The sequence below is a fragment of the Pseudophryne corroboree genome, chromosome 3 (assembly GCF_028390025.1).
Source record: "Pseudophryne corroboree isolate aPseCor3 chromosome 3, aPseCor3.hap2, whole genome shotgun sequence".
NCBI classification, from domain to species: Eukaryota; Metazoa; Chordata; class Amphibia; order Anura; family Myobatrachidae; genus Pseudophryne; species Pseudophryne corroboree.
The window spans coordinates 595,328,378-595,355,317 of NC_086446.1; the positions used below are offsets into that span (position 1 = coordinate 595,328,378).

Consider the following 26,940-nt stretch of genomic DNA (forward strand, 5'->3'; position numbering starts at 1 on the left):
CGCTCCGTTGCGAAAATCGGCAACAAGCGAACAACTCGGAATGACCCCCTATGTTCTGAAGTGTGCAATACACAGCCCCAGAGATGTCAGCGCTTTTCTTATCAGAAATACAATAATAAGCACCAAATAAACTGTGTCCCCCCTGTTTTTTCCGTGTTACTTGTGACAGTGGAGAGGAAGGCTCAGCGTCTGCAGCTCTGTGAAGAGAAAAATGGCGCTGGTTAGCGCTGTGAGGGCTAAGCCACGCCCCCTCAATGGCGCGCTTCAGTCCCGCTTCCTGTGAAAATACATTTAAACTGGCGGGGGTATAATATGTGCCCAGGCACCCATATGTCTTTTGCCAGTGCCAATCTGAGGTTTCCTGCTGCCCAGGGCGTCCCCACTGCGCCCTGCACCCAACAGTGCCGCTGTGTGTGTATGAGCCAGGCGCGCAGCGCGACTGCCGCGCGGTACCTCAGTCAGCATCTGCCGTCTCTGAAGTCTTCTTCACTTCTGTACTCACCCGGCTTCTTTCTTTTGGCTCTGCAAGGGGGTGTAGACAGCGCGGCTCCGGGAACGAGCATCTAGCACGGCTAGCGATCAGACCCTCTGGAGCGAATGGTGTCCAGTAGTCTAAGAAGCAGATCCTTTGAACTCATTAGAAGTAGGTCTGCTTCTCTCCCCTCAGTCCCACGAAGCAGGGAGCCTGTTGCCAGCAACGCTCCCTGAAAATAAAAAACCTAAGTCTTTTTCAGAGAAACTCAGGAGAGCTCCCCTGTTAGTGTCCAGTCTCTCTGGGCACAGAATCTAACTGAGGTCTGGAGGAGGGGCATAGAGGGAGGAGCCAGTTCACACCCAGTAAAAGTCTTAGAGTGCCCATGTCTCCTGCGGATCCCGTCTCTACCCCATGGTCTATGAAGTGTCCCCAGCATCCTCTAGGACGTATGAGAAACATTGTATTACAGCACCTGCACTCAGTTTTATGGCCTGTCATTTTGAACAGCAGAGTATACACACACAAGAATAGGTTAACATACAATAACCCAAGGAAAAGCCTTATCAGGAGAGAGAGACAGAGAGTGGGGAACCAGCACACTGTGGGGTAGATTTACTAAGGTCCCGATTTTGACCGAGATGCCGTTTTTTCATCAAAGTGTCATCTCGGTAATTTACTAAGCAATAATCACGGCAGTGATGAAGGCATTCGTATTTTTTTGGAAGTAGTTGTAAAAAAATACGAATGAATACACCATCGGTCAAAATACGCCAGCAAATTAGTAGAACTCGGTAATTTACTAAAAAGTGCAAGTCTCCAAAGAGGAAAACACTGCCGTGAAAAATTACAAATCGCAAAAAAGTGCTAAAAAAAAGCAGACCTGCTTTTTATATTCGTGATTGCATAGGCATGCAGGGATCCATGAGATCCGTGCATGTCTATCAGTGGGAAGGGGTGGGAAAGTGGTTTTTTTCCCAAAAAAAAATTGCGTGGGGTCCCCCCTCCTAAGCATAACCAGCCTCGGGCTCTTTGAGCCGATCCTGGTTGCAAAAATATGGGGGGGAAAATGACGGGGGTTCCCCCATATTTAAGCAACCAGCATCGGGCTCTGTGCCTGGTCCTGGTTCCAATAATACGGGGGACAAAAAGAGTAGGGGTCCCCCGTATTTTTAAAACCAGCACCGGGCTCCACTAGCTGGACAGATAATGCCACAGCCGGGGGTCACTTTTATATAGTGCCCTGCGGCCGTGGCATCAAAAATCCAACTAGTCACCCCTGGCCGGGGTACCCTGGGGGAGTTGGGACCCCTTCAATCAAGGGGTCCCCCCCCCCCAGCCACCCAAGGGCCAGGGGTGACGCCCGAGGCTGTCCCCCCCCATCCAATGGGCTGCGGATGGGGGGCTGATAGCCTTTTGTGATAATGAAAAGATATTGTTTTTAGTAGCAGTACTACAAGGCCCAGCAAGCCTCCCCCGCATGCTGGTACTTGGAGAACCACAAGTACCAGCATGCGGCGGAAAAACGGGCCCGCTGGTACCTGTAGTACTATTACTAAAAAAATACCCAAAAAAAGACAAGACACACACACCGTGAAAGTAAAGATTTATTACATACATGCACACAAACATACATACATACTTACCTTATGTTCACACGCAGGTCGGTCCTCTTCTCCAGTAGAATCCAAGGGGTACCTGTTGAATAAATTCTACTCACCAGATCCAGGGTCCCAGGGTCCTCGGGGCAACCATTTGTAATCCAGGTACTTGATTAAAATAACAAAACGGATACCCGAGCCACGAACTGAAAGGGGCCCCATGTTTTCACATGGGACTCCTTTCCCCGAATGCCAGAAACCCACTCTGACTTCTGTCTAAGTGGGTTTCTTCAGCCAATCAGGGAGCGCCACGTTGTAGCACTCTCCTGATCGGCTGTGTGCTCCTGTACTGAGTGACAGGCGGCACACGGCAGTGTTACAATGTAGCGCCTATGCGCTCCATTGTAACCAATGGTGGGAACTTTCTGCTCAGCGGTGACGTCACTTTAGGTCAACCGCAGGGCAGAAAGTTCCCACCATTGGTTACAATGGAGCGCATAGGCGCTACATTGTAACACTGCCGTGTGCCGCCTGTCACTCAGTACAGGAGCACACAGCCGATCAGGAGAGTGCTACAACGTGGCGCTCCCTGATTGGCTGAAGAAACCCACTTAGACAGAAGTCAGAGTGGGTTTCTGGCATTCGGGGAAAGGAGTCCCATGTGAAAACATGGGGCCCCTTTCAGTTCGTGGCTCGGGTATCCGTTTTGTTATTTTAATCAAGTACCTGGATTACAAATGGTTGCCCCGAGGACCCTGGGACCCTGGATCTGGTGAGTAGAATTTATTCAACAGGTACCCCTTGGATTCTACTGGAGAAGAGGACCGACCTGCGTGTGAACATAAGGTAAGTATGTATGTATGTTTGTGTGCATGTATGTAATAAATCTTTACTTTCACGGTGTGTGTGTCTTGTCTTTTTTTGGGTATTTTTTTAGTAATAGTACTACAGGTACCAGCGGGCCCGTTTTTCCGCCACATGCTGGTACTTGTGGTTCTCCAAGTACCAGCATGCGGGGGAGGCTTGCTGGGCCTTGTAGTACGGCTACTAAAAACAATATCTTTTTATTATCACAAAAGGCTATCAGCCCCCCCATCCGCAGCCCATTGGATGGGGGGGGGACAGCCTCGGGCTTCACCCCTGGCCCTTGGGTGGCTGGGGGGGGGGGACCCCTTGATTGAAGGGGTCCCCACTCCCCCAGGGTACCCCGGCCAGGGGTGACTAGTTGGATTTTTGATGCCACGGCCGCAGGGCACTATATAAAAGTGACCCCCGGCTGTGGCATTATCTGTCCAGCTAGTGGAGCCCGGAGCTGGTTTTAAAAATACGGGGGACCCCTACTCTTTTTGTCCCCCGTATTTTTGGAACCAGGACCAGGCGCAGAGCCCGATGCTGGTTGCTTAAATATGGGGGAACCCCTGTCATTTTCCCCCCCATATTTCTGCAACCAGGATCGGCTCAAAGAGCCCGAGGCTGGTTATGCTTAGGAGGGGGGACCCCACGCAATTTTTTTTTTGATTTTACACTGTTTAATTTAAAAAAAAAAAAAATGAACCCCAGCACGGATCACACAGATCCGGCCGAGATTCATTTTTAAAAAGTCGGCAGTGTTTTGCTAATCACTGCCGTTAAAGAAAAAAAAAAAAAAACACGAATGACATCGACATCGGAACAAAAGAAAAACCCGAATACGACAGCTTAGTAAATTAGTCGTAATAAATTCAAAAAGTTGCAGTTTTACACTTTCGATGTCATTCGTGATTGAACTTTGACCTGAAACGGGAAAATACGAATGTTAGTAAATTTACCCCTGTGTCTCTATTGCATTGTTGGGCAGTGGATGAAGTCCCCTTTGTATGGACTTAGGGGGTAATTCCAAGTTGATCGCAGCAGGATTTTTGATAGCAATTGGGCAAAACCATGTGCACTGCAGGGGAGGCAGATATAACATGTGCAGAGAGAGTTAGATTTGGGTGGGTTATATTGTTTCTGTGCAGGGTAAATACTGGCTGCTTTATTTTTACACTGCAAATTAGATTGCAGATTGAACACACCCCACCCAAATCTAACTCTCTCTGCACATGTTATATCTGCCTCCCCTGCAGTGCACATGGTTTTGCCCAATTGCTAACAAAAATCCTGCTGCGATCAACTTGGAATTACCCCCTTAGTACACACAGAGACTAGGGGTCTAATTCAGACCTGATCGCTAGCAAGCGATTTTTGCACTGCTGCGATCAGATAGTCGCCCTCTACAGGGGGAGTGTATTTTCGCTGTGCGCGAACGCATGTGTAGCAGAGCTGTACTAACAGCCCAGGACTTACTCAGCTGCTGCGATCACATCAGCCTGTCCGGGACCGGAACCGACGTCAGTAACACTCCCTGCAAACGCATGGACTCGCCTGACGTCAGTTCCGGTCCCGGGCAGGCTGATGTGATCGCAGCAGCTGAGTAAGACCTGGGCTAGTTGTACAGCTCTGCTACACATGCGTTCGCACACACGCGCACAGCGAAAATACACTTCCCCTGTAGGCGGAGACTAACTGATCGCAGCAGTGCAAAAATCGCTTGCTAGCGATCAGGTCTGAATTAGACCCCTAGTCTCTGTGTGTACTAAGTCCATACAAAAGGGACTTCATCCACTGCCCAACAATGCAATAGAGACAGTGTGCTGGTTCCCCCTCTCTGTCTCTCTCTCCTGACAAGGCTTTTCCTTGGGTTATTGTATGTTAACCTATTCCTGTGTGTGTATACTCTGCTGTTCAAAATGACAGGCAGTAAAACTGAGTGCAGGTGCTGTAATACAATGTTTTATCTTGGTGGAGGGAACATATGGGGGATGGTACTCTGTCTCAGAGTGTGGAAGATCTCTTATTCTCTATCAAAGAGATCTTCAATATCCCTGATATGGAGAAAAATACAGCAAGAGAATGTTTTTCCAATAAAGCCAAAATATACTGCCACATTCCAGCTGTACAAACAGCCCAGGACTTACTCAGCTGCTGCGATCACATCAGCCTGTCCGGGACCGGAAATGACGTCAGTAACACTCCCTGCAAACGCATGGACTCGCCTGCATTTTTCCAGACACTCCCTGAAAACAGTCAGTTGACACACACAAACACCTTCTTCTCTCAATCACCTTGCGATCGCCCGTGCAAACGGATCTGTCGCACAAACGCATCACTGACCGGCGATCCGCTTTGTGCCTGCACATTGCGGTGCATGCGCAGTTTAGACTGAATACCCGCTGTGCGAAAACGCACAGCAATCAGGTCTGAATTACCCCCTAAAATCCCTAGTTAAGGATTTAATACTCATAATTTTAACTAAACCCTGCTACAACCCTCCGGCATCGAATAGGTGCTTTTGAGGGTCGTGGAATAGCAGCTCTTCCCTGCAGTCAGCATTTGTTGATGCAGGCAGAATGTCTGAGCATGCTGGTTCCGCTCTCAGTGAAGCACCGCCTCTTCAATGGCACGCAGTCTTCCCGCACTTTTTTTTACTGTTAAGTCTCTATTTCACATGAAAACAGTGTAAAAATAAGAATTTACTTACCGATAATTCTATTTCTCGTAGTCCGTAGTGGATGCTGGGGACTCCGTCAGGACCATGGGGAATAGCGGGCTCCGCAGGAGACAGGGCACATCTAAAAAGCTTTTTAGGTCACATGGTGTGTACTGGCTCCTCCCCCTATGACCCTCCTCCAAGCCTCAGTTAGGTACTGTGCCCGGACGAGCGTACACAATAAGGAAGGATCTTGAATCCCGGGTAAGACTCATACCAGCCACACCAATCACACCGTACAACTTGTGATCTGAACCCAGTTAACAGTATGATAACAAAACGAAGTAGCCTCCGAAAAGATGGCTCACAACAATAGTAATAACCCGATTTTTGTAACAATAACTATGTACAAGCATTGCAGACAATCCGCACTTGGGATGGGCGCCCAGCATCCACTACGGACTACGAGAAATAGAATTATCGGTAAGTAAATTCTTATTTTCTCTAACGTCCTAGTGGATGCTGGGGACTCCGTCAGGACCATGGGGATTATACCAAAGCTCCCAAACGGGCGGGAGAGTGCGGATGACTCTGCAGCACCGAATGAGAGAACTCCAGGTCCTCCTTAGCCAGAGTATCAAAATTTGTAAAATTTTACAAACGTGTTCTCCCCTGACCACGTAGCTGCTCGGCAAAGTTGTAATGCCGAGACTCCTCGGGCAGCCGCCCAGGATGAGCCCACCTTCCTTGTGGAATGGGCATCTACATATTTCGTCTGTGGCAGGCCTGCCACAGAATGTGCAAGCTGAATTGTACTACAAATCCAGCGTGCAATAGACTGCTTAGAAGCATGAGCACCCAGCTTGTTGGGTGTATACAGTATAAACAGCAAGTCAGACTTTCTGACTCCAGCCGTCCTAACTATATATATATATATATATATTTTAGGGCCCTGACCACGTCTAGTAACTTGGAGTCCTCCAAGTCCCTAGTAGCCGCAGGCACCACAAGAGGTTGTTTCAGGTGAAAACGCTGACACCCCTTCATGAAGAAACTGGAGACGAGTCCCAGTTCTGTCCTGTTCAAATGGAAAATTTTAATATGGGCTTTTGTAAGACAAAGCCGCCCATTCTGACAATCGCCTGGCCGAGGCCAGGGCTAACAACATGGTCACTTCCCATGTGAGATATTTGTCAACAGCAAGGTCACTTTCCATGTGAGATATTTCAAATCCACAGATTTGAGCGGTTCAAACCAATATGATTTTAAGAAATCCCAACACTATGTTGAGATCTCACGGTGCCCCTAGGGGCACAAAAAAGCTGTATATGCAATACATCCTTTACAATCTGGACTTCAGGAACTGAAGTCAATTCTTTCTGGAAGAAAATCTACAGGGCCGAAATTTAAATGTTAATGAACCCCAATTTGAGGTCCAAAACACTCCTGTTTTCAGGAAGTGTAGAAATCGACCTAGTTGAATTTCCGTCGTGGAGCCTTCCTGGCCTCACCCACGCAACATATTTTCACCACATGTGGTGATGACGTTGTGCGGTCACCTCCTTCCTGGCTTTGACCAGGGTAGGTATGACCTCTTATGGAATGCCTTTTCCCCTCAGGATCCGGCATTCAACCGCCATGCCGTCAAACGCAGCCGCGGTAAGTCTTGGAATAGACATGGTACTTGCTGAATCAAGTCCCTTCTTAGCTCCCCAGGCCCTTAGTCCTCTGTGAGCATTTCTTGAAGTTCCGGGTACCAAGTCCCTCTTGGCCAATCCGGAGCCACTAGTATAGTTCATACTCCTCTATGTCTTATAATTCTCAATACCCTGGTTATGAGAAACAGAGGAGGGAACACATACACAGACTGGTACACCCACGGTGTTACCAGAACATCCGCAGCTATCGCCTGAAGGTCTCATGACCTGGCGGAATACCTGTCCCGTTTTTGTTCGGGCGGGACGCCATCATGTCCACCTTTGGTCTTTGCCAACGGTCCACAATCATGTTGAAAAACTTCCCTATGAAGTTTCCACTCTCCCGGGTGGAGGTCATGCCTGCTGAGGAAGTCTGCTTCCCAGTCGTCCACTCCCGGAAAGAACACTGCTGACAGTGCTATCACATGATTTTCCGCCTAGCGAAAAATCCTTGCAGTTTTCACTGCCCTCCTGCTTCTTGTGCCGCCCTTCTGTTTACGTGGGCGACTGCCGTGATGTTATCCCACTGGATCAATACCGGCTGACCTTGAAGCAGAGGTCTAGCTAAGTTTAGAGCATTATAAATTTGCTCTAAGCTTATTTATGCGGAGAGAATTCTCCAGACTTAATCACACTTCCCTGGAAATTTTTTCCCTGTGTGACTGTTCCCCAGCCTCTCAGGCTGGCCTCCGTGGTCACCGGCATCCAATCCTGAATGCCGAATCTGCGGCCCTCTAGAAGATGAGCACTCTGTAATCACCACAGGAGAGACACCCTTTTCCTTGGATATAGGGTTATCCGCTGATGCATCTGAGGATGCGATCCGGACCATTTGTCCAGCAGATCCCACTGAAGAGTTCTTGCGGGAAATCTGCCGAATGGAATTGCTTCGTAATAAGCCACCATTTTTACCAGGACTCTTGTGCAATGATGCACTGACACTTTTCCTGGTTTTAGGAGGATCCCGATTAGCTCGGATAACTCCCTGGTTTTCTCCACTGGGAGAAACACGTTTTTCTGGACTGTGTCCAGAATCTTCCCTAGGAACAGTAGACGTGTCGTCGGAAAAAGCTGCGATTTTGGAATATTTAGAATCCACTCGTGCTGTCGTAGAACTACTTAAGATAGTGCTACTCCGACCTCCAACTGTTCTCTGGACCTTGCCCTTATCAGGAAAGCGTCCATGTTTCTTTTAAGAAAAATCATCATTCCGGCCATTACCTTGGTAAAGACCCGGGGCGCCGTGGACCATCCAAACGGCAGCGTCTGAACTGATAGTGACAGTTCTGTACCAGGAACCTGAAGTACCCTTGGTGAGAAGGGCAAATTTGGACCTGTAGGTAAACGTCCCTGATATCCAGTGACATCATATCGTCCCCTTCTTCCTGGTTCGCTATCACTGCTCCGAGTGACTCCATCTTGATTTGAACGCTTGTATGTAAGTGTTCAATTATTTCAGATCTCACCGAGCCGGTTGGCTTCAGTACCACAATATAGTGTGGAATACTACCCCCTTCCTTGTTGTAAGAAGGGTACTTTGATTATCACCTGCTGGGAATACAGCCTGTGAATTGTGTGAGGGGGAGACGTCTCGAATTTCCAATGTACACCTGGGATATTACATGTAGGATCCCGGAGTTCCCTTGCGAGTGTTGCTGAAACTCTTGAGATGACCCCCTACCGCACCTGAGTCCGCTTGTACGGCCCCAGCGTTATGCTGCGGACTTGGCAGAAGCCGTGAGGAGCTTCTGTTCCTGGGAATGAGCTGCTTGCTGCAGTCTTCTTCCCTTTCCTCTCCCCCTGGGCAGATATGACTGGCCTTCGCCCGCCTGCCCGTATGGGGACGAAAGGACTGAGACTGAAAAGACTGTGTCCTTTTCTGCCAATATGTGACTCGGGGTAACAAAAGGTGGATTTTTCAGCTGTTGCCATGGCCACCAGGTCCAATGGACCGCCCCTTTATACGGCAATACTTCCATATGCCGTCTGGAATCTGCCTCACCTGACCACTGTCGTGTCTTCGTCTGGCAGATATGTACATCACATTTACTCTTTGATGCCAGAATGCAAATATGCCTCTGCGCATCACACATATATAGAAATGCATCCCTAAAATGCTCTATAGACAATAAAATCCTGTCCCTGTCAAGGGTATCAAAATTTTCAGTCAGGAAATCCGACCAAGCCCCCTCAGCGCTGCACATCCAGGCTGAGGCGATTGCTGGTCGTAGTATAACACCAGTATGTGTGTATATACTGTTATGATATTTTTCAGCTTCCTATCAGCTGGCTCCTTGAGGGCGGCCGTATCTGGAAACGGTAACGCCATGTTTTTTATATGCGTGTGAGCGCCTTGTCCACCCTAAGGTGTGTTTTCCAACTCGCCCTTACTACTGGCGGGAAAAAGGGTATACCGCCCATAACTTTCTGTCGGAGGAACCCCACGTATCATCACACACTTCATTTAATTTATCTGATTCAGGCAAAACTACAAGTAGTTTATTCCCACCCTACAAAATACCCTTATTTGTGGTACTTGTGGTATCAGAAATACGTAACACCTCCTTCATTGCCCTTAACATGTAACTTGTGGCCCTAAAGGAAAAATACGTTTGTTTCTTCACCGTCGACACTGGGGTCAGTGTCCGTGTCAGTGTCTGTCGACCGACTGAGGTAAATGGGCGTTTTTACAAGCCCCTGACGGTGTCTGAGACGCCTGGACCGATACTAATTTGTCCGCCGGCTGTCTCATGTCGTCAACCGGCTTGCAGCGTGTTGACATTATCACGTAATTCCATAAGTAAGCCATCCATTCTGGTGTCGACTCCCTAGAGAGTGACATCACCATTACAGGCAATTTTCTCCGTCTCCTCACCAACATTTTCCTCATACATGTCGACACACACGTACCGACCTACAGCACACACATACAGGGAATGCTCTGATAGAGGACAGGACCCACTAGCCCTTTGGGGAGACAGAGGGAGAGTTTGCCAGCACACACCAAAAGCGCCATAATGTATATAACAACCCTAGAAGGTGTTGTTTCTATATATGGGCTCTTAATATATAATTATATCGCCAATTTATGCCCCCCTTCTCTTTAACCCTGTTTCTGTAGTGCAGGGGAGAGTGGGAGCCTTCCTCACCAGCGGAGCTGGTCAGGAAAATGGCGCTGAGTGCTGAGGAGAATAAGCTCCGCCCCTTTCACGGCGGGCTTTTCTCCCGGTTATTAGGAAAACTGGCCTGGGTTAAATACATACATATAGCCTTAATGGCTATATGTGATGTATTTATTTGCCAAATAGGTATTTATATTGCTGCCCAGGGCGCCCCCAGCAGCGCCCTGCACCCTCCGTGACCGTGTCAGTGAGCCGTGTAGCAACAATGGCGCACAGCTGCAGTGCTGTGCGCTACCTCTCTGAAGACTGTGAAGTCTTCTGCCGCCTGTTTCCGGACCTCCGTTCCGCCGTCTTTCTTCAGCGTCTGTAAGGGGGATCGGCGGCGCGGCTCCGGGACGAACCCCAGGCTGACCTGTGTTCCGACTCCCTCTGGAGCTCAGTGTCCAGTAGCCTAAGACTTCAATCCTCCTGCACGCAGGTGAGTTGCCAGTCTCTCCCCTAAGTCCCTCGTTGCAGTGATCCTGTCGCCAGCAGGAATCACTGATTAGAAACCTAAAAAAAAACTTTACTAAACAGCTCCTTAAGAGAGCCATCCAGTTTGCACCCTTCTCGGACGGGCACAAAAACCTAACTGAGGCTTGGAGGAGGGTCATAGGGGGAGGAGCCAGTACACACCATGTGACCTAAAAAGCTTTTTAGATGTGCCCTGTCTCCTGCGGAGCCCGCTATTCCCCATGGTCCTGACGGAGTCCCCAGCATCCACTAGGACGTTAGAGAAAACCCCTTTTCTGCACCAGTATGGGTACTGTGTACACATGCTGTGTACTGCTTTTCCTGAGACCCAGCCACCCTTTTGTGGAGCCGTGTGTCTCAGTACCCTTAAGCCGCCATTGTAACCAGCGATCCGCTAACTGGGACGCCTACTGTGTACTCACCACTCTTTAGCTCTTTTAGGGGTGGCTGCATGCTGCGGGAATGTACTTCGCTGCTGCGGGCTTGCGAATAGTTCCCTCAGGACTGTGTACTGTCAGCGGGGATCGGAACCATTAACTCTATAAGAGGTTGGTATCGTTCCCCCCCCCCCCCCCCCCCTTCCTTAAAGCAGGCAGGCTGGTGCCAATCAGCCTGCCTGAAAATAACAATTAGAAAGTAAATTGAAGAAAAAATCTCTGGAGCTCCAGAGGATGTGACCAGCTAAACTGAGTCTGCTAGGAGGGGCATAGAGGGGAGGAGCCAGCACACAATCTGAAGAATTTACAGTGCCAGGGATCCAAAGCACCCATCTATACCCCATGGTACTAAGGACATCCCAGTATCCCCTAGGACGTTAGAGAAAATGCTAATAACTACTACTAAATCCTGTAGACATTCACGTAATGTTCCTTTGCCATGCCTATAATTCCTTGTCAATTCACATGACTCTATTTGTAGCAAATACCCTTGCAAAAGCATATACTGTACTCTGGCACAAATGTTTCAACAGAGATTAGACATGAGTTAGGAGTTATTGAGGTACATGTGGATGTTGGACACCTAAATATATTTTCAGTTATCCATTTATTACATATGTTATAAAACAAAACAAAAAACCTTTGCCAACCAAATACTCACTCACTGGGATCCTTTACATGGGTAACATTGAGTGGCACAGAAGCAGCAGCTTCAGAGGCCTGGCTGGAATACCACCTGTATCCATCATCTACAGGAGGGACAATCTGTTTGCCTTGGAGTCTGTAGGGTTAACAAATGAATGCAATATAACCATAGTGATATATTAACTAGTAATCCCCACACCATATGCAATAATTCCTTAATTTACTTCCAGAGCTACTTACAATGTTCCCATTTATCTAGCACACTTAATTTATTTACAGTTCAGTAATCTGAAATGTTATACTTTATTCTATATATGATCTATAAACTACACATATATGGTCAGGTGAAAATAGACGCCTTGTCTACTTGATAAAGTCTGGACATCCCAATGTAACGGCTATCATCAAAGATGGGAAGAAATATATATGATCAATATCTTATTATTGTTATATTATCATCATTATCACTTGTACAGTTTGTGGTTTTTGAAGAAGAATGGTCTTATGGTATCTCATTAACAATGTCAGGGTTACGGTTAGGGCTCTTGTCTGAATGTCAACATTTCATACCACACCCGAAAAGCAGACCTGTCAGTAAGGTGTAAATCCAAGTGCAAAACAGTTGGTTGAACATGAATCATACTTGACATGTAAGTATTACATTTATATGTTTATGTGTGTCTATTCTTTTTGTATATATTGTTTGAGCTCATGCCTTGGTTTGAATTTTTTTTTCCTGTTTTATTTATAAACCTGTAAGTTAAACCAATGCCGTTCTTGTGTATGTGATGCTACATTGTGTACTTAGAACGCAGCGCTTTCACTGTAAATATGAAAAATAATCATAAAGTCAGTTCTTGGAGCTCACAGGTAAAAAAGCAGACAGTCCTTCTAGTCCGTGTCTAGCATGTCACATGCATGGACTAAAATCACATACTAACTACATGATAGGCAGTACTGGTTCACTCAGGTCAGGACTCTGTGGTTCTTCTGAGGAGAGAGCAGCCCTTACATAATTTAAAATTGTGGACACATTTGTATTGCTAGATTTTCCTCTTATGTAACCTCCTTTATACTAATCCAAACCTCTCTTGAAACAACCTGACCTATTTTAATGATAACCCCCCCCCCCAATACTGCATCTTGTAGAAACCCTATCCCTACACCTCTGTCTTTGCTAGTAAAAACCATTCAATGCACAGTGTATGTTGCTGTTATTAGTCAAGCAGTTACAGGAACCTCCTACATATCCTGTTAATTCAAGAGCCTCTGATCTGAATTGTGGGAAAATAAGAACTACGGCCAATAGTGGGTTGGAAAAAAAGGAGGACTGACCTGGAAAGAGAAACCTATAAAGCCATAATGATGTCCATTGTATGATAAGTGATCGACAGCCGAGTCCAGATTAAAATGTCATTTAATGGCTATTACACAGTATATTATTCACGTACAGTATGTATATCACCTAATGCAACTTCTAAGTATCTGCTTTGGATGCCGCTCTATTCTAGTTTAGTACAGGGTGGGCCAAAGTAGGTATACAGTAATGATCTAATCATAATTTTGTTGCTGCAGAATTGGAATGAGGAACAAAGAAATACACTATGTATTGTAAATATATTATAAATAGAATATAATCAAAGTAATTTATACCTACTTTTGGGCCACCCCGTATATGACTATCATGTATCTGTGTAGATCCTGCAATTGGACTATATTCGAGTGTAAGCCGATTTCTTCTATGTCATTATGAGTGGAGAAATGCAAATCTGTAATAAGTATATTGTTTATGGCTGTAATTCTGTTTTGTTTTTTTTGACAAAAATAATAAAAAAAAAATACTCAATTTAAAAAAAAAATGCCATTTAATGTTGCTTTCAGGTTGCAGTTTATGCAAAATACACTGCTATAGTCGAATTCCAACGTCTATCTTGGGATCGGTTTCACATGTATAATGCCTTTATTTCATAGTACAAGACATGCAGTACAAAGCAAAGTTTCCTGGTATAGCAGCCACTCTGTAAATTAATGATGTGTGTATAGGTGTGTGGAGCAATTTACAGAGTTCAAGAGCCGATCTACAGTAGGTCCTTTAAAGAGCAATTAGTGTCTATTATGTATTGTGGCCACTGTAATTTACCCTTTGTTCTGCCTACCATATATTTTTTTTCCTGACTTTGAACAGTACCCTAGCTGTATAAACCCCAATACAGCAAAGGTGTGCAAGATACTGTCTTCTTTAATTCCCTGAGTGGATCCATTCTGTGTTCTGATATGCCTTTCCATAGAATATAATCAGTCTCATCTACTGAGGTCTGTCAGGTTCCAGAATACGCCCAAACATATCTGCAAATTTTTGTTCCGCCTCCTATGACGGATTACAAATGGCAAAGGTCCATGACCATCTGTCACCGTAATGAGTTATGGATTTGAAAAGCTACCACCTTAAATATGCAATGAAAGTGAAATACCGCAGATGTGGGAAGGATGACGTCCATTCGTGGCACTCTTCCTTTAGTCCCTCTACCAGTGTACTAGCTTTCTGCTCATACAACAGCTCATCAATCTGCTTGAAAATCTTCTGCACCTGTCGTGTTGCGGCCTGGTCAAACTCCTGGGAGTAACAAGCAAGATTACATGTCACATGAATTACACCAAGTATAAATGTTATTTACGTGTTTAAATAGATAATTGTTACAGGTTGAATCTCCCATATCCAAAATGCTTTGGACCAGAAGTATTTTTTTTTCTAATACCTAAATACCATAATAATATATCCTGGAAATCAAATCTAAACGCCGAATGCATTTATGTTTCATATACACCTTGAACCAAGTCTAAACGCAGAATGCATTTATGTTTCATATACACCTTATACATATTGGGGAGTATTCAATTGTAGTCGGAAACTGCCGTCTTGTTGGAAAGACAGCAGTTTCCAACTTTTTAAGGACGGAAATTGTTCCAACCTATTCAATCCTTTCCGACAAGTCGGCAATTCCAACTTGTCGGAAAACATGTGGATTGGCGGATTAGACGCGGATCCACGTGTTCCGCGGCCAAATCCGACAGGTTTTGGCCCCGGTTCCGACCATGTCAATCCGGGACAAAGTCGGACTGACATGGTCGGAACCGGGGAGATGAGACGGGGGAGCGGGGACACGTCATGCGGGTGAGCGGGGACAGGGACCATGTGAGGAGAGGAGCGGGGATAGGTGAGGAGAGGGTCAGTGACGGGAACCACCGAGACAGCAGCACCATGGACGGGACACCGGCGCTCAGCATTAGAGGACCCGCCCGCCGGTCGGGTCAGAATTAGGTGACAGCACGGGGTATTAGTGGCGTCTGCCTCCCCAGGAACTTGTGTTGTCGGGAACGGCCAAATCCAACAGTCGGATTTGGCCGCTCATTTAATATCGCATTGTCAGAGCCTTTCCGTCGGAAAGGATCCGACAAGCATGGAATACACCCCGTAGACTGAAGGTAATTTTATATAATATTTCAATAATATTATGCATGAAACAAAGTTTGTGTACACTGACCAATCAAAAAACAAATCTCAGCCACGCTAAAAAAATTCTGTATTTTGGAATATTTTATATTTGAGAAATTTGGATATGGGAGGCTTTTTTCCTAAGTTACTGTGGTCAAGCCCACAACAGTTTGGGGCATGCTTGTCTCTAACCGGTAAGAGGATCTTCTGCTCTGAACATTAAAAACAGTGTGGGAGTAGGTAGGTCGAAGGAACACAGGTAAGTAGGCTTTTCTATTTTGTTCACTTAATTCTAATTATCCATTCTTTCCTATGCCACTGTCATAGCTTTATGAAAAACTGGAGCATCATTGTTCCTCTTCTGTGTCCTAAGCAGCCCACATATATGAGAGACCCAAAACACGGGCTATGTGTCAGTTCTGAGAATGTGTGAAATGCATATAAAAAAAACTGGGAAATCGCAAACAAAAACAGAATTATCATCAGATTTTATTTATATTTTATTTATACGGCAATAGCAGGACAGTACAGGGTACACATTACAGTAGCCAAGACAAACAGAGCAGAGGTAACAAATAGCAACACAATTCTCAGTACACAATACAGCTGGGAAGCAAGGTGAGTGAGGGAGTAATCAGCGAAGGGTGGAACCTGTCTCCAATAGTGACGGCAAAAATAATAAGAATTTACTTACCGATAATTCTATTTCTCGTAGTCCGTAGTGGATGCTGGGGACTCCGTCAGGACCATGGGGTTTAGCGGCTCCGCAGGAGACAGGGCACAATAATAAAAGCTTTAGGATCAGGTGGTGTGCACTGGCTCCTCCCCCTATGACCCTCCTCCAAGCCTCAGTTAGGATACTGTGCCCGGACGAGTGTGCATAATAAGGAAGGATATTGAATCCCGGGTAAGACTCATACCAGCCACACCAATCACACCGTACAACCTGTGATCTGAACCCAGTTAACAGTATGATAACAACGAAGGAGCCTCTGAAAAGATGGCTCACAACAAGAATAACCCGATTTTTGTAACAATAACTATGTACAAGTATTGCAGACAATCCGCACTTGGGATGGGCGCCCAGCATCCACTACGGACTACGAGAAATAGAATTATCGGTAAGTAAATTCTTATTTTCTCTAACGTCCTAAGTGGATGCTGGGGACTCCGTCAGGACCATGGGGATTATACCAAAGCTCCCAAACGGGCGGGAGAGTGCGGATGACTCTGCAGCACCGAATGAGAGAACTCCAGGTCCTCCTCAGTCAGGGTGTGCCCCTGACCAAGTAGCAGCTCGGCAAAGTTGTAAAGCCGAGACCCCTCGGGCAGCCGCCCAAGATGAGCCCACTTCCTTGTGGAATGGGCTTTTACTGATTTTGGCTGTGGCAAGCCTGCCACAGAATGTGCAAGCTGAATTGTACTACAAATCCAGCGAGCAATCGTCTGCTTAGAAGCAGGAACACCCATCTTGTTGGGTGCATACAGGCTAAACAGCGAGTCAGATTTTCTGACTCCAGTCGTCCTGGAAACATATATTTTCAGGGCCCTGACAACGTCAAGTAACTTGGAGTCCTCCAAGTCCCTAGTAGCCGCAGGTACCACAATAGGTTGGTTCATGTGAAAAACAGAAAACACCTTAAGGAGAAATTGAGGACGAGTCCTCAATTCTGCCCTGTCAGAATGAAAAAGTAAGTAAGGGCTTTTATATGATAAAGCAGCCCATTCTGACACACGCCTGGCTGAAGCCAGGGCTAATAGAATCTTCACCTTCCATGTGAAATATTTTAATTCCACAGTGGTGAGTGGATCAAACCAATGTGACTTTAGGAAACTCAAAACAACATTGAGATCCCAAGGTGCCACTGGGGGCACAAAAGGAGGCTGTATATGCAGTACCCCTTTTACAAACGTCTGAACTTCAGGCACTGAAGCCAGTTCTTTCTGGAAGAAATTCGACAGGGTCGAAATTTGAACCTTAATGGACCCTAATTTTAGGCCCATAGACAGTCCTGTTTTCAGGAAATGTAGGAACGACCCAGTTGGAATTCCTCTGTAGGGACCTTCTTGGCCTCACACCACGCAACATATTTTCGCCAAATGCGGTGAAAATGTTTTGCGGTTACATCCTTCCTGGCTTCGACCAGGGTAGGGATGACTTCATCTGGAATGCCCTTTCAGGATCCGGCGTTCAACTGCCATGCCGTCAAACGCAGCCACGGTAAGTCTTGGAACAGACAAGGCCCCTGCTGGAGCAGGTCCTTTCTTAAAGGTAGAGGCCACGGTTCTTCCGTGAGCATCTCTTGAAGTTCCGGGTACCAAATCCTTCTTGACCCATCCGGAACCACGAGTATCGTTCTTACTCATCTCCTTCTTATGATTCTCAGTACTTTTGGTATGAGATGCATAGGAGGGAACACATACCCTGACTGGTACACCCACAGTGTTACCAGAGCGTCCACCGCTATTGCCTGAGGGTCCCTTGACCTGGCGCAATATTTGTCTAGTTTTTTGTTCAGGCGGGACGCCAACATGTCCACCTTTGGTTTTTCCCAACGGTTTACAATCATGTGGAAGACTTCCCGCTGAAGTCCCCACTCTCCCGGGTGGAGGTTATGCCTGCTGAGGAAGTCTGCTTCCCAGTTTTCCACTCCCGGAATTAACACTGCTGAGAGTGTTATCACATGATTTTTCGCCCAGCGAAGAATCCCTGCAGTTTCTGCCATTTCCCTCCTGCTTCATGTGCCGCCCTGTCTGTTTACGTGGGCGACTGCCGTGATGTTGTCCCACTGGATCAATACCGGCTGACCTTGAAGCAGAGGTCTTGCTAAGCTTAGAGCCTTGTAAATTGCCCTTAGCTCCAGTATATTTATGTGGAGAGAAGCCTCCAGACTTGATCACACTCCCTGGAATTTTTTTCCTTGTGTGACTGCTCCCCAGCCACTCAGGCTGGCATCCGTGGTCACCAGGACCCAGTCCTGAATGTCGAATCTGCGGCCCTTTCATAGATGAGCACTCTGCAGCCACCGCAGAAGAAAACACCCTTGTCCTTGGAGACAGGGTTATCCGCTGATGCATCTGAAGATGCGATCCGGACCATTTTCCCAGCAGATTCCACTGAAAGGTTCTTGCGTGAAATCTACCGAATGGGATCGCTTCGTAAGAAACCACCATTTTTCACAGGACCCTTGTGCAATGATGCACTGATACTTTTCCTGGTTTTAGGAGGTTCCTGACTAGCTCGGATAACTCCCTGGCCTTCTTCTCCGGGAGAAAACATCCTTTTCTGGACTGTGTCCAGAATCATTCCTAGGAACATTAGACGTGTTGTCGGAAAAAGCTGCGATTTTGGAATATTTAGAATCCACTCGTGCTGTCGTAGAACTACTTGAGATAGTGCTACTCCGACCGCCAACTGTTCTCTGGACCTTGCCCTTATCAGGAAAGCGTCCATATTTCTTTTAGGAAGAATCATCATTTCGGCCATTACCATGGTAAAGACCCGGGGTGCCGTGGACAATCCAAACGGCAGCGTCTGAACTGATAGTGACAGTTCTGTACCACGAACCTGAGATACCCTTGGTGAGAAGGGCAAAATTTGGACATGTAGGTAAGCGTCTCTGATATCCAGTGACACCATATCGTCCTGGTTCGCTATCACTGCTCTGAGTGACTCCATCTTGATTTGAACCCTTGCATGTAATTGTTCAAATCTTTTAGATCTCACCGAGCCGTTTGGCTTCAGTACCACAATATAGTGTGGAATAATACCCCTTCCCTTGTTGTAGGAGGGGTACTTTGATTATCACCTGCTGGGAATACAGCCTGTGAATTTTTTCCCAATACTGCCTCCCTGTCGGAGGGAGACGTTGGTAAAGCAGACTTCAGGAACTTGTGAGGGGAAGACGTCTCGAATTTCCAATGTACACCTGGGATACTACGTGTAGGATCCAGGAGTCCACTTGCGAGTGAGCCCACTGCGTGCTGAAACTCTTGAGATGACCCCCCACCGCACCTGAGTCCGCTTGTATGGCCCCAGCGTCATGCTGCGGACTTGGCAGAAGCTGTGGAGGACTTCTGTTCCTGGGAATGGGCTGCCTGCTGCAGTCTTCTTCCCTTTCCTCTAACCCTGGGCAGATATGACTGGCCTTTTGCCCGCCTGCCTTTATGGGTACGAAAGGACTGAGACTGAAAAGACTGTGTCCTTTTCTGCTGAGATGTGACTTGGGGTAACAAAAGTTGATTTTCCAGCTGTTGCCATGGCCACCAGGTCCGATGGACCGCCCCTTTATACGGCAATACTTCCATGTGCCGTCTGGAATCTGCATCACCTGACCACTGTCATGTCTATAAACATCGTCTGGCAGATATGGACATCACATCTACTCTTGATGCCAGAATGCGCATCTCGCATATATAGAAATGCATCCTTAAAATGCTCTATAGTCAATAAAATATTGTTCCTGTCAAGGGTATCAATATTTTCAGTCAGGAAATCCGACCAAGCCCCCCCAGCGCTGCACATTCAGGCTGAGGCGATTGCTGGTCGTAGTATAACACCAGTATGTGTGTATATACTTTTTAGGATATTTTTCAGCTTCCTATCAGCTGGCTCTTTGAGGGCGGCCGTATCTGGAGACGGTAACGCCACTTGTTCTTATAAGCGTGTGAGCGCCTTATCCACTCTAAGGTGTGTTTCCCAACTCGCCCTCACTTCTGGCGGGAAAGGGTATACCTCCAATAATTTTCTATCGGAGGAAACCCACGTATCATCACAAACTTTAATTTATCTGATTCAGGAAAAACTACAAGTAGATTATTCCCACCCTACATAATACCCTTATTTGTGGTACTTGTAGTATCAGAAATATGTAACACCTCCTTCATTGCCCTTAACATGTAACGTGTGGCCCTAAAGGAAAATACGTTTGTTTCTTCACCGTCGACACTGAAGTCAGTGTCTGTGTCTGTGTCGACCAACTGAGGTAAATGGGCGTTTTTACAAGCCCCTGACGGTGTCTGAGACGCCTGGACAGGTACTAATTTGTTTGCCGGCCGTCTCATGTCGTCAACCGACCTTGCATCGTGTTGACATTATCACGTAATTCCTAAATAAGCCATCCATTCCGGTGTCGACTCCCTAGAGAGTGACATCACCAATACAGGCAATTTTGCTCCGCCTCCTCACCAACATCGTCCTCCTACATGTCGACACACACGTACCGACACACAGCACACACACAGGGAATGCTCTGATAGAGGACAGGACCCCACTAGCCCTTTGGGGAGACAGAGGGAGAGTTTGCCAGCACACACCAAAAACGCTATAATTATACAGGGACAACCCCTTATACAAGTGTTTTCCCTTATAGCATTTTCACATATGTAATCATATCGCCAAATAAGTGCCCCCCCTCTCTGATTTAACCCTGTTTCTGTAGTGCAGTGCAGGGGAGAGCCTGGGAGCCTTCCTCACAGCAGAGCTGAGCAGGAAAATGGCGCCGTGTGCTGAGGAGAATAGGCCCCGCCCCCTAAAACGGCGGGCTCTTCTCCCGGAGTTTGTGAGATCTGGCAGGGGTTAAATACATCCATATAGCCTCAAGGGCTATATGTGATGTATTTTAGCCATAAAAAAGGTATAATACATTGCTGCCCAGGGCGCCCCCCCCAGCGCCCTGCACCCTCAGTGACCGCTGCTATGAAGTGTGCTGACAAAAATGGCGCACAGCTGCAGTGCTGTGCGCTACCTTATGAAGACTGAAAGTCTTCTGCCGCCTGTTTCTGGACCTCTGGACCTCTTCAACTTCGGCATCTGCAAGGGGGGTCGGCGGCACGGCTCCGGGACGAACCCCAGGGTGAGACCTGTGTTCCGACTCCCTCTGGAGCTAATGGTGTCCAGTAGCCTAAGAAGCAAATCCATCCTGCACGCAGGTGAGTTTACTTCTCTCCCCTAAGTCCCTCGTAGCAGTGAGCCTGTTGCCAGCAGGACTCACTGAAAATAAAAAACCTAACTTAAACTTTTATTTTAAGCAGCTCAGGAGAGCCACCTAGATTGCACCCTTCTCGGCCGGGCACAAAAATCTAACTGAGGCTTGGAGGAGGGTCATAGGGGGAGGAGCCAGTGCACACCACCTGATCCTAAAGCTTTTATTATTGTGCCCTGTCTCCTGCGGAGCCGCTAAACCCCATGGTCCTGACGGAGTCCCCAGCATCCACTTAGGACGTTAGAGAAAGCAAGATTAAAACCATTGAAAGAGACATACAGCAGCGTGAAAGAGGAATTTTGGTCTAAAAGACCACTGCGCAGGTGAAGTGCTAGAGAAGAGGTCTGTGAGAACAGGAGGGAGGAGAACCCTGCTCCCAGGAGCTTACAATCTAGGAGAGGGGAGACTGACAGATGACAAGAGGGGTGAGTATGTGGATCAGAGGGCAGGAAGTAGGCGAGGTAGAGATGACTGAGGTAGGAGGGTGGGGTGAGTGATCTGGTGACAAGGTTATGTGGTGGTAGGCTACACTGCTATGAACAGGTAAGTTTTTAATGCGTATTTGAAGATATGCAAGGTCTGGGAGAGCCTGATGGAGCAAAGGAGCTCATTCCAGTGAGAAAGGGCCGCATGGGCAAAGTCCTTGTTTAAGCAGGTTACAATTTTCTAAGAGTAGTGCGTTTACCAATAGACACAGTTAGATTAACCGGATTTCTAAATATGTTACTTCTGAGCTTTTGGACCTATTAACATTTAGGTTGAACATTGACTTATTACAGAGCAAGAATTTATAATAGACAAAGAATTTACTACACAGAGGTATTACACCTCTATACATTTAATATATTTTTTACCCAAAACAGCAGTGGTCAATCTCGTATGACACGGATTCTTTTACTATTTTAAAAAGCAGAAGTTACGGTAGATTTACCATCGATAACTCTGTTTCTCTGAAGTCTACTGGATCTACCTTGAGATTTTAGGTAGTGACAGCGAAATGGGCACCAAACAGTTAATAATAATAATAATTTTATTTATATAGCACTTTTTCTCCAATAGGACTCAAGGCGCTTAACAGATACACAGCATAATATAGTACAGAAAATAATGAAGCACAGAACAGTTTTTCATAAAATACAGAAGTATGAAGATACTAAAAGGACATTATGGAAATGCTTGAGTAAACAGGAAAGTCTTGAGTCTACTTTTGAAGGATTCTATAGTTGGGGCCTCTCGCACTGTGCGGGGAAGCGAGTTCCATAGAGTCGGAGCCACGTGACTAAAAGCTCGACCTCCAGATGAATTACGGGAGATACTAGGTACTGCTAAAAGTCCTTCATCTACAGATCACAGTAATCGAGTGGGGCAGTATGGGATCAGAAGCTGCTTCAAGTACCTTGGGCCCTGGTCATGTAGTGCTTTGAAACTCAGTAAGCCAATCTTGAAGATGATTCGTCATCTTACAGGCAGCCAGTGAAGGGAGTAGAGGATTGGTGTTATGTGGCTAGAAAGGGGCTGGTTGGTTAACAGCCTGGCAGCTGTGTTTTTAAGCGGTGCAATTCTATTGCTGGGAGAGGTAGAGGGCATTACAGTAGTCTAATCAAGATGGTACAAATGCATGTATGACTTTTGGCAGATCATCTGAGGGAATTAAGTGCTTGATTCTGGCTATGTTCCTCAGGTGAAAGAATGAGGATTTGATTGTGGCTGATGTTTAAGTGTCAAGCCACCATCCAGAACAACGTCAAGGATTCCGCACACGATCAGTGGTTTATAATTCTGAATTCCTGAGTGTAAGTCCAGTTGGTTGGCTATGATGCAGTCTTGTCCTTTGATGTTGCGGTCCTATCATAAGGACCTCTGTTTTATCTGGGTTCAGTAGCAGCCAACTGGTGCTCATCCACTCCTGGAGCTCAGCTAGACAGCCATTTAGGGTTCCTATTGGGTTATCAGTGCCTGCAGCAAAGGACAAGTACAGTTGTGTATCATCTGCATAGCAGTGGTAGACCAGGACATGGCGCCTGATTATTTCACCCAGCGGGAGCACGTATACTGCAAAAAACATGGGAGATAGTATAGAATCTTGTGGGATACTACATGGCAATGGCACTGATGGTGATGAGTATACTCCAGACGATACTCTCTGTGACTTGCCCATGAGAAATTATTTGAACCAGTTTAGGATTGTGCCATCCAGTCCACAAAAATGTATCAGTCACTCAATCAGGAGCCCATGTCCACGGTATAAAATGCTGCAGAGAGATCCAGAAGGATTAATATTGAACAGTTACCTATGCCTCTTGCCATCAGAAGATCATTTAACACACACCCCAGGGCTGTTTCAGTGCTATGTATTCTCCTGAATCCTGATTGGAATGGATCATAAGTATCATGGGTTGTCAGGCGGGTTTCCAGTTGATTTGCAACCACTTTCTCAATAACCTTCATAGAAAAGGAAGGTTTGATACCGGTCTGTAGCTGGTCATGCAGTCGGGATCTAAAATAGTTTTTTTTAAGAAGAGGTCTAACAATTGCTTCCATTAGGGGTCCAGGAAAAATGCCTGTCTGCCAAGAGCACTGAACAATTTTTGCAAAGACAGGACCGATTATATTCACGCAACCAATTAGAAGCTTGGTTGAGGACGGGTCCAGATCACAGATGGTGGGACGCAAAATCCGAGCAATTTCAGCAGTGTCCTTTACATCCACTGGGTCAAAGCTGGTCCATGAAGGCAGGTGGCTTATATTGGCAGGCTTTGTGTTTGGCACTCTTTTGATGGCACTGTGGGGATTCCAGCCCGGATGGTGGATATTTTATCTGCAAAGAAGTTTGCAAACTTGTTGCATCTTGCCTGGGAGAGGGTTTCATCAGTCTGCAGGCATGCTGGCTTGCAAAGCATCTCCACTGTGCGGAAAAGTTGAGCTGGCCTATTGTTTGCTGCCGTGATCTCATTTGACAAGAACTGTGATTTCTTACGAGTGATTGTCAATTGATATTCTTCATTATGCTTTATTAGTTTTATTTTGTCAACCACTACATTAGTCTTCCTCCATCGTCTTTCCAATCTACGCCCCCTTTTCTTGAGCTCACTAACACTGTTGTCAAACCAGGGAGCTCGACGTTGTGGTTTACGAGGTCTTATACTCACAGAGGCGATATTATCAATTGCGGCCATAACATCCCTATTATAATAACGGACTAGGGAACAGGGATCTTCACAGGCACCCAGTATAGCAGAGAGATCCAGATTTGCTGCAAGAGCCTAGGGGAGTCATACCCCTCCTTGGACGATACCTGGTCAACTCCACAGGCAGAGATCTTAATTGAGGGGTTGCAACTGACAACCAAAGGGAGCGGTGGCCTGACCAGATGACTGGGTTTATGTTTAGGTCAGTGACTTCTAATCCAATCTGAAAGACAAGATCAAGAGTGTGATCACTTTTATGTGTGGCAGAAGGAATGACCTATGTGAAGCCCAGACCATTCATTGTGCACAGGAGGTCTTGGCCAAGGCGTGAGAGCTCATCATCCACCCATGCATTGAAATCCCCGAGGATGAGCCATCTTTGATGTTCCAGAACCAGGCCAGCAACAATGTCTGCAATTTCTTGTAGAAATATCTTTCCATCTCCAGGGGGCTGGTAAATGAGAAATACTCTGAAACCTAATCCTGACGAACTCCGGGCAGCAATACACTTGAATGAGCGAGTAATTTCAATAGGGTGGACCCAAAGTTTAAGTTCTTTTTTGAAGCAGCTAGCCACCCCGCCAACCCTGCGGTCCAGTCTTGGGTTGTGGATGACAGTAGTTTGTTGGGACCGCAGCTTCCAACATAGGTGCTGCATTTTCATCTAGCCAGTTAAACTTTTCAGACTCCCAGGATGCAACGGGCCAGCCCCCTATATCCCCACCTTCCGGCTCTGGAAATTCAGTTGGTGCCAAAGCTCAAGGTAGGAGCAGATTTGAGAGGGAGACCTATTCAGGCGAGATGAACATACACACACATCGGTACCAGAGGAAAGGAAGAAGTTAGTAAGTGTAAAGATTCTCAAATCAGGTGTGTCAGGATGGGATCCCTGAGGATACTATGGACTTCAGAGAAGCAGAGTTATCGACGGGAAGTCTACCATAACTTCTGATTTCTCTATCAGGGTCCACAGTAGTCGACAGGATCCACCTTGGGATGTCCCAAAGAAACAACTAAAGGGAGGGGACGCTCCTGATTGGACAGGAGAATCCTTCGCCCAAATGCAGCTTCCTGAGAGGCAAAGGTATCAAAGAATAATGTCTAATGAATATGTTAATTGATGACCATGTGGCTGCCTTGCAGAGTTGTTCAGCTGAGGCGCCACGGTGGGTTGCCCATGAAGGACCTATCAAACGAGTAGGGTGGGCAGAGACATTATCCGGGATCGGGAGATCAGCTTGAGAGTACGCTTCTGAGATAGTCATCCGAAGCGATCTAGCTAGTGTTTGCTTATTGGCAGGCCATCCCCTCTTGTGAAACCCATACAAGACGAAGAGAGTGTCTGTCCTTCTCAAGACACTGGTACGATCCACGTAGATCCTTAGAGTACAAACTACGTCCAATGATGCATCTCCCGCAGAGAAGTCAGATTCCAGAAAAGCCAGAACTACAGTTTTTTCATTAAGGTGGAACTTAGAGACCACCTTAGGAAGATATCCAGATTTAGTTTGTAGAATTTCTCTGTCTGGTTGAAATACCAGAAAAGGAGGACGACACGATAGCACCCCTAAATCTGATACTGTTCTAGCTGAAGCAACTGCCATAAGAAACAACACTTTAGCTGTTAACCATTTGAGATCCACATGATTCAGTAATTCAAATGGGGCAACTTGAAGTACCCTTAGAACTAGCTCTAGGTCCCACGGAGCTGTAGGGGGAACAAAAGGAGGTTGAATGTGAAGCATTCCTTGGAAAAACATGCAAACATCTTGTAGGTTTGCAATTTTTTTTTGGAACCATACAGTCAATGCAGACACTTGTACCTTCAAGGAAGCTAGCCTGGAGACCTTTGTCCATTCCTGCTTGAAGAAAAGCTAGAATTCTTGAAATTTTAAAAGACTTTGGATGATATTTCTTGGCAGCGCACCATTAAAAATATGGAGGATGGTTTCCTTGCTTTAAGCATCGTCTGGATTACCTCTTGCGAGAAGCATTTCGCTTTTAGGACAGATTTTTCAAGAGCCACCCCGTCAAAGTCAGTCGATCCAGGTGTTTGTAGAGACAAGGATCCTGAATCAGAGGATCCAGACGTTGAGGCAGCCTCTGCAGACCTGTGTATAAGCTTCTTCTGGGCCACGTCGGAGCTATTAATATCACGACACCCCTTCCTGTTTGAATTTTCAAATCACCCTGGAGAGAGATTGGTGGAAACTCGTATGCCAGATGAAAATTCCAACTCCTGACGAGAGGCCATGAGGTGCACTTCTGGCAGTCCCCGTT

At 46.5% G+C, this 26,940-nt stretch overlaps 1 protein-coding gene across 5 annotated transcripts in view; it reads right to left on the reverse strand.

Moving 5' to 3' along the window:
• Positions 1-26,940, reverse strand: part of FAM149B1 (family with sequence similarity 149 member B1) — a 145,526-nt gene that overhangs the window by 88,776 nt on the left and 29,810 nt on the right. For all 5 annotated transcript variants that reach the window (XR_010243970.1, XR_010243969.1, XM_063961474.1 and 2 more), the window contains exons 5-6: positions 14,467-14,609; positions 12,012-12,131 (exon numbers count right to left, since the gene is read on the reverse strand). Coding sequence is in view for 3 of the 5 variants with exons in the window: in XM_063961474.1 (XP_063817544.1) it covers positions 12,012-12,131; positions 14,467-14,609 (263 nt within the window). In the remaining 2 variants the exon portion in view is untranslated. The remainder of the gene's footprint in view (positions 1-12,011; positions 12,132-14,466; positions 14,610-26,940) is intronic.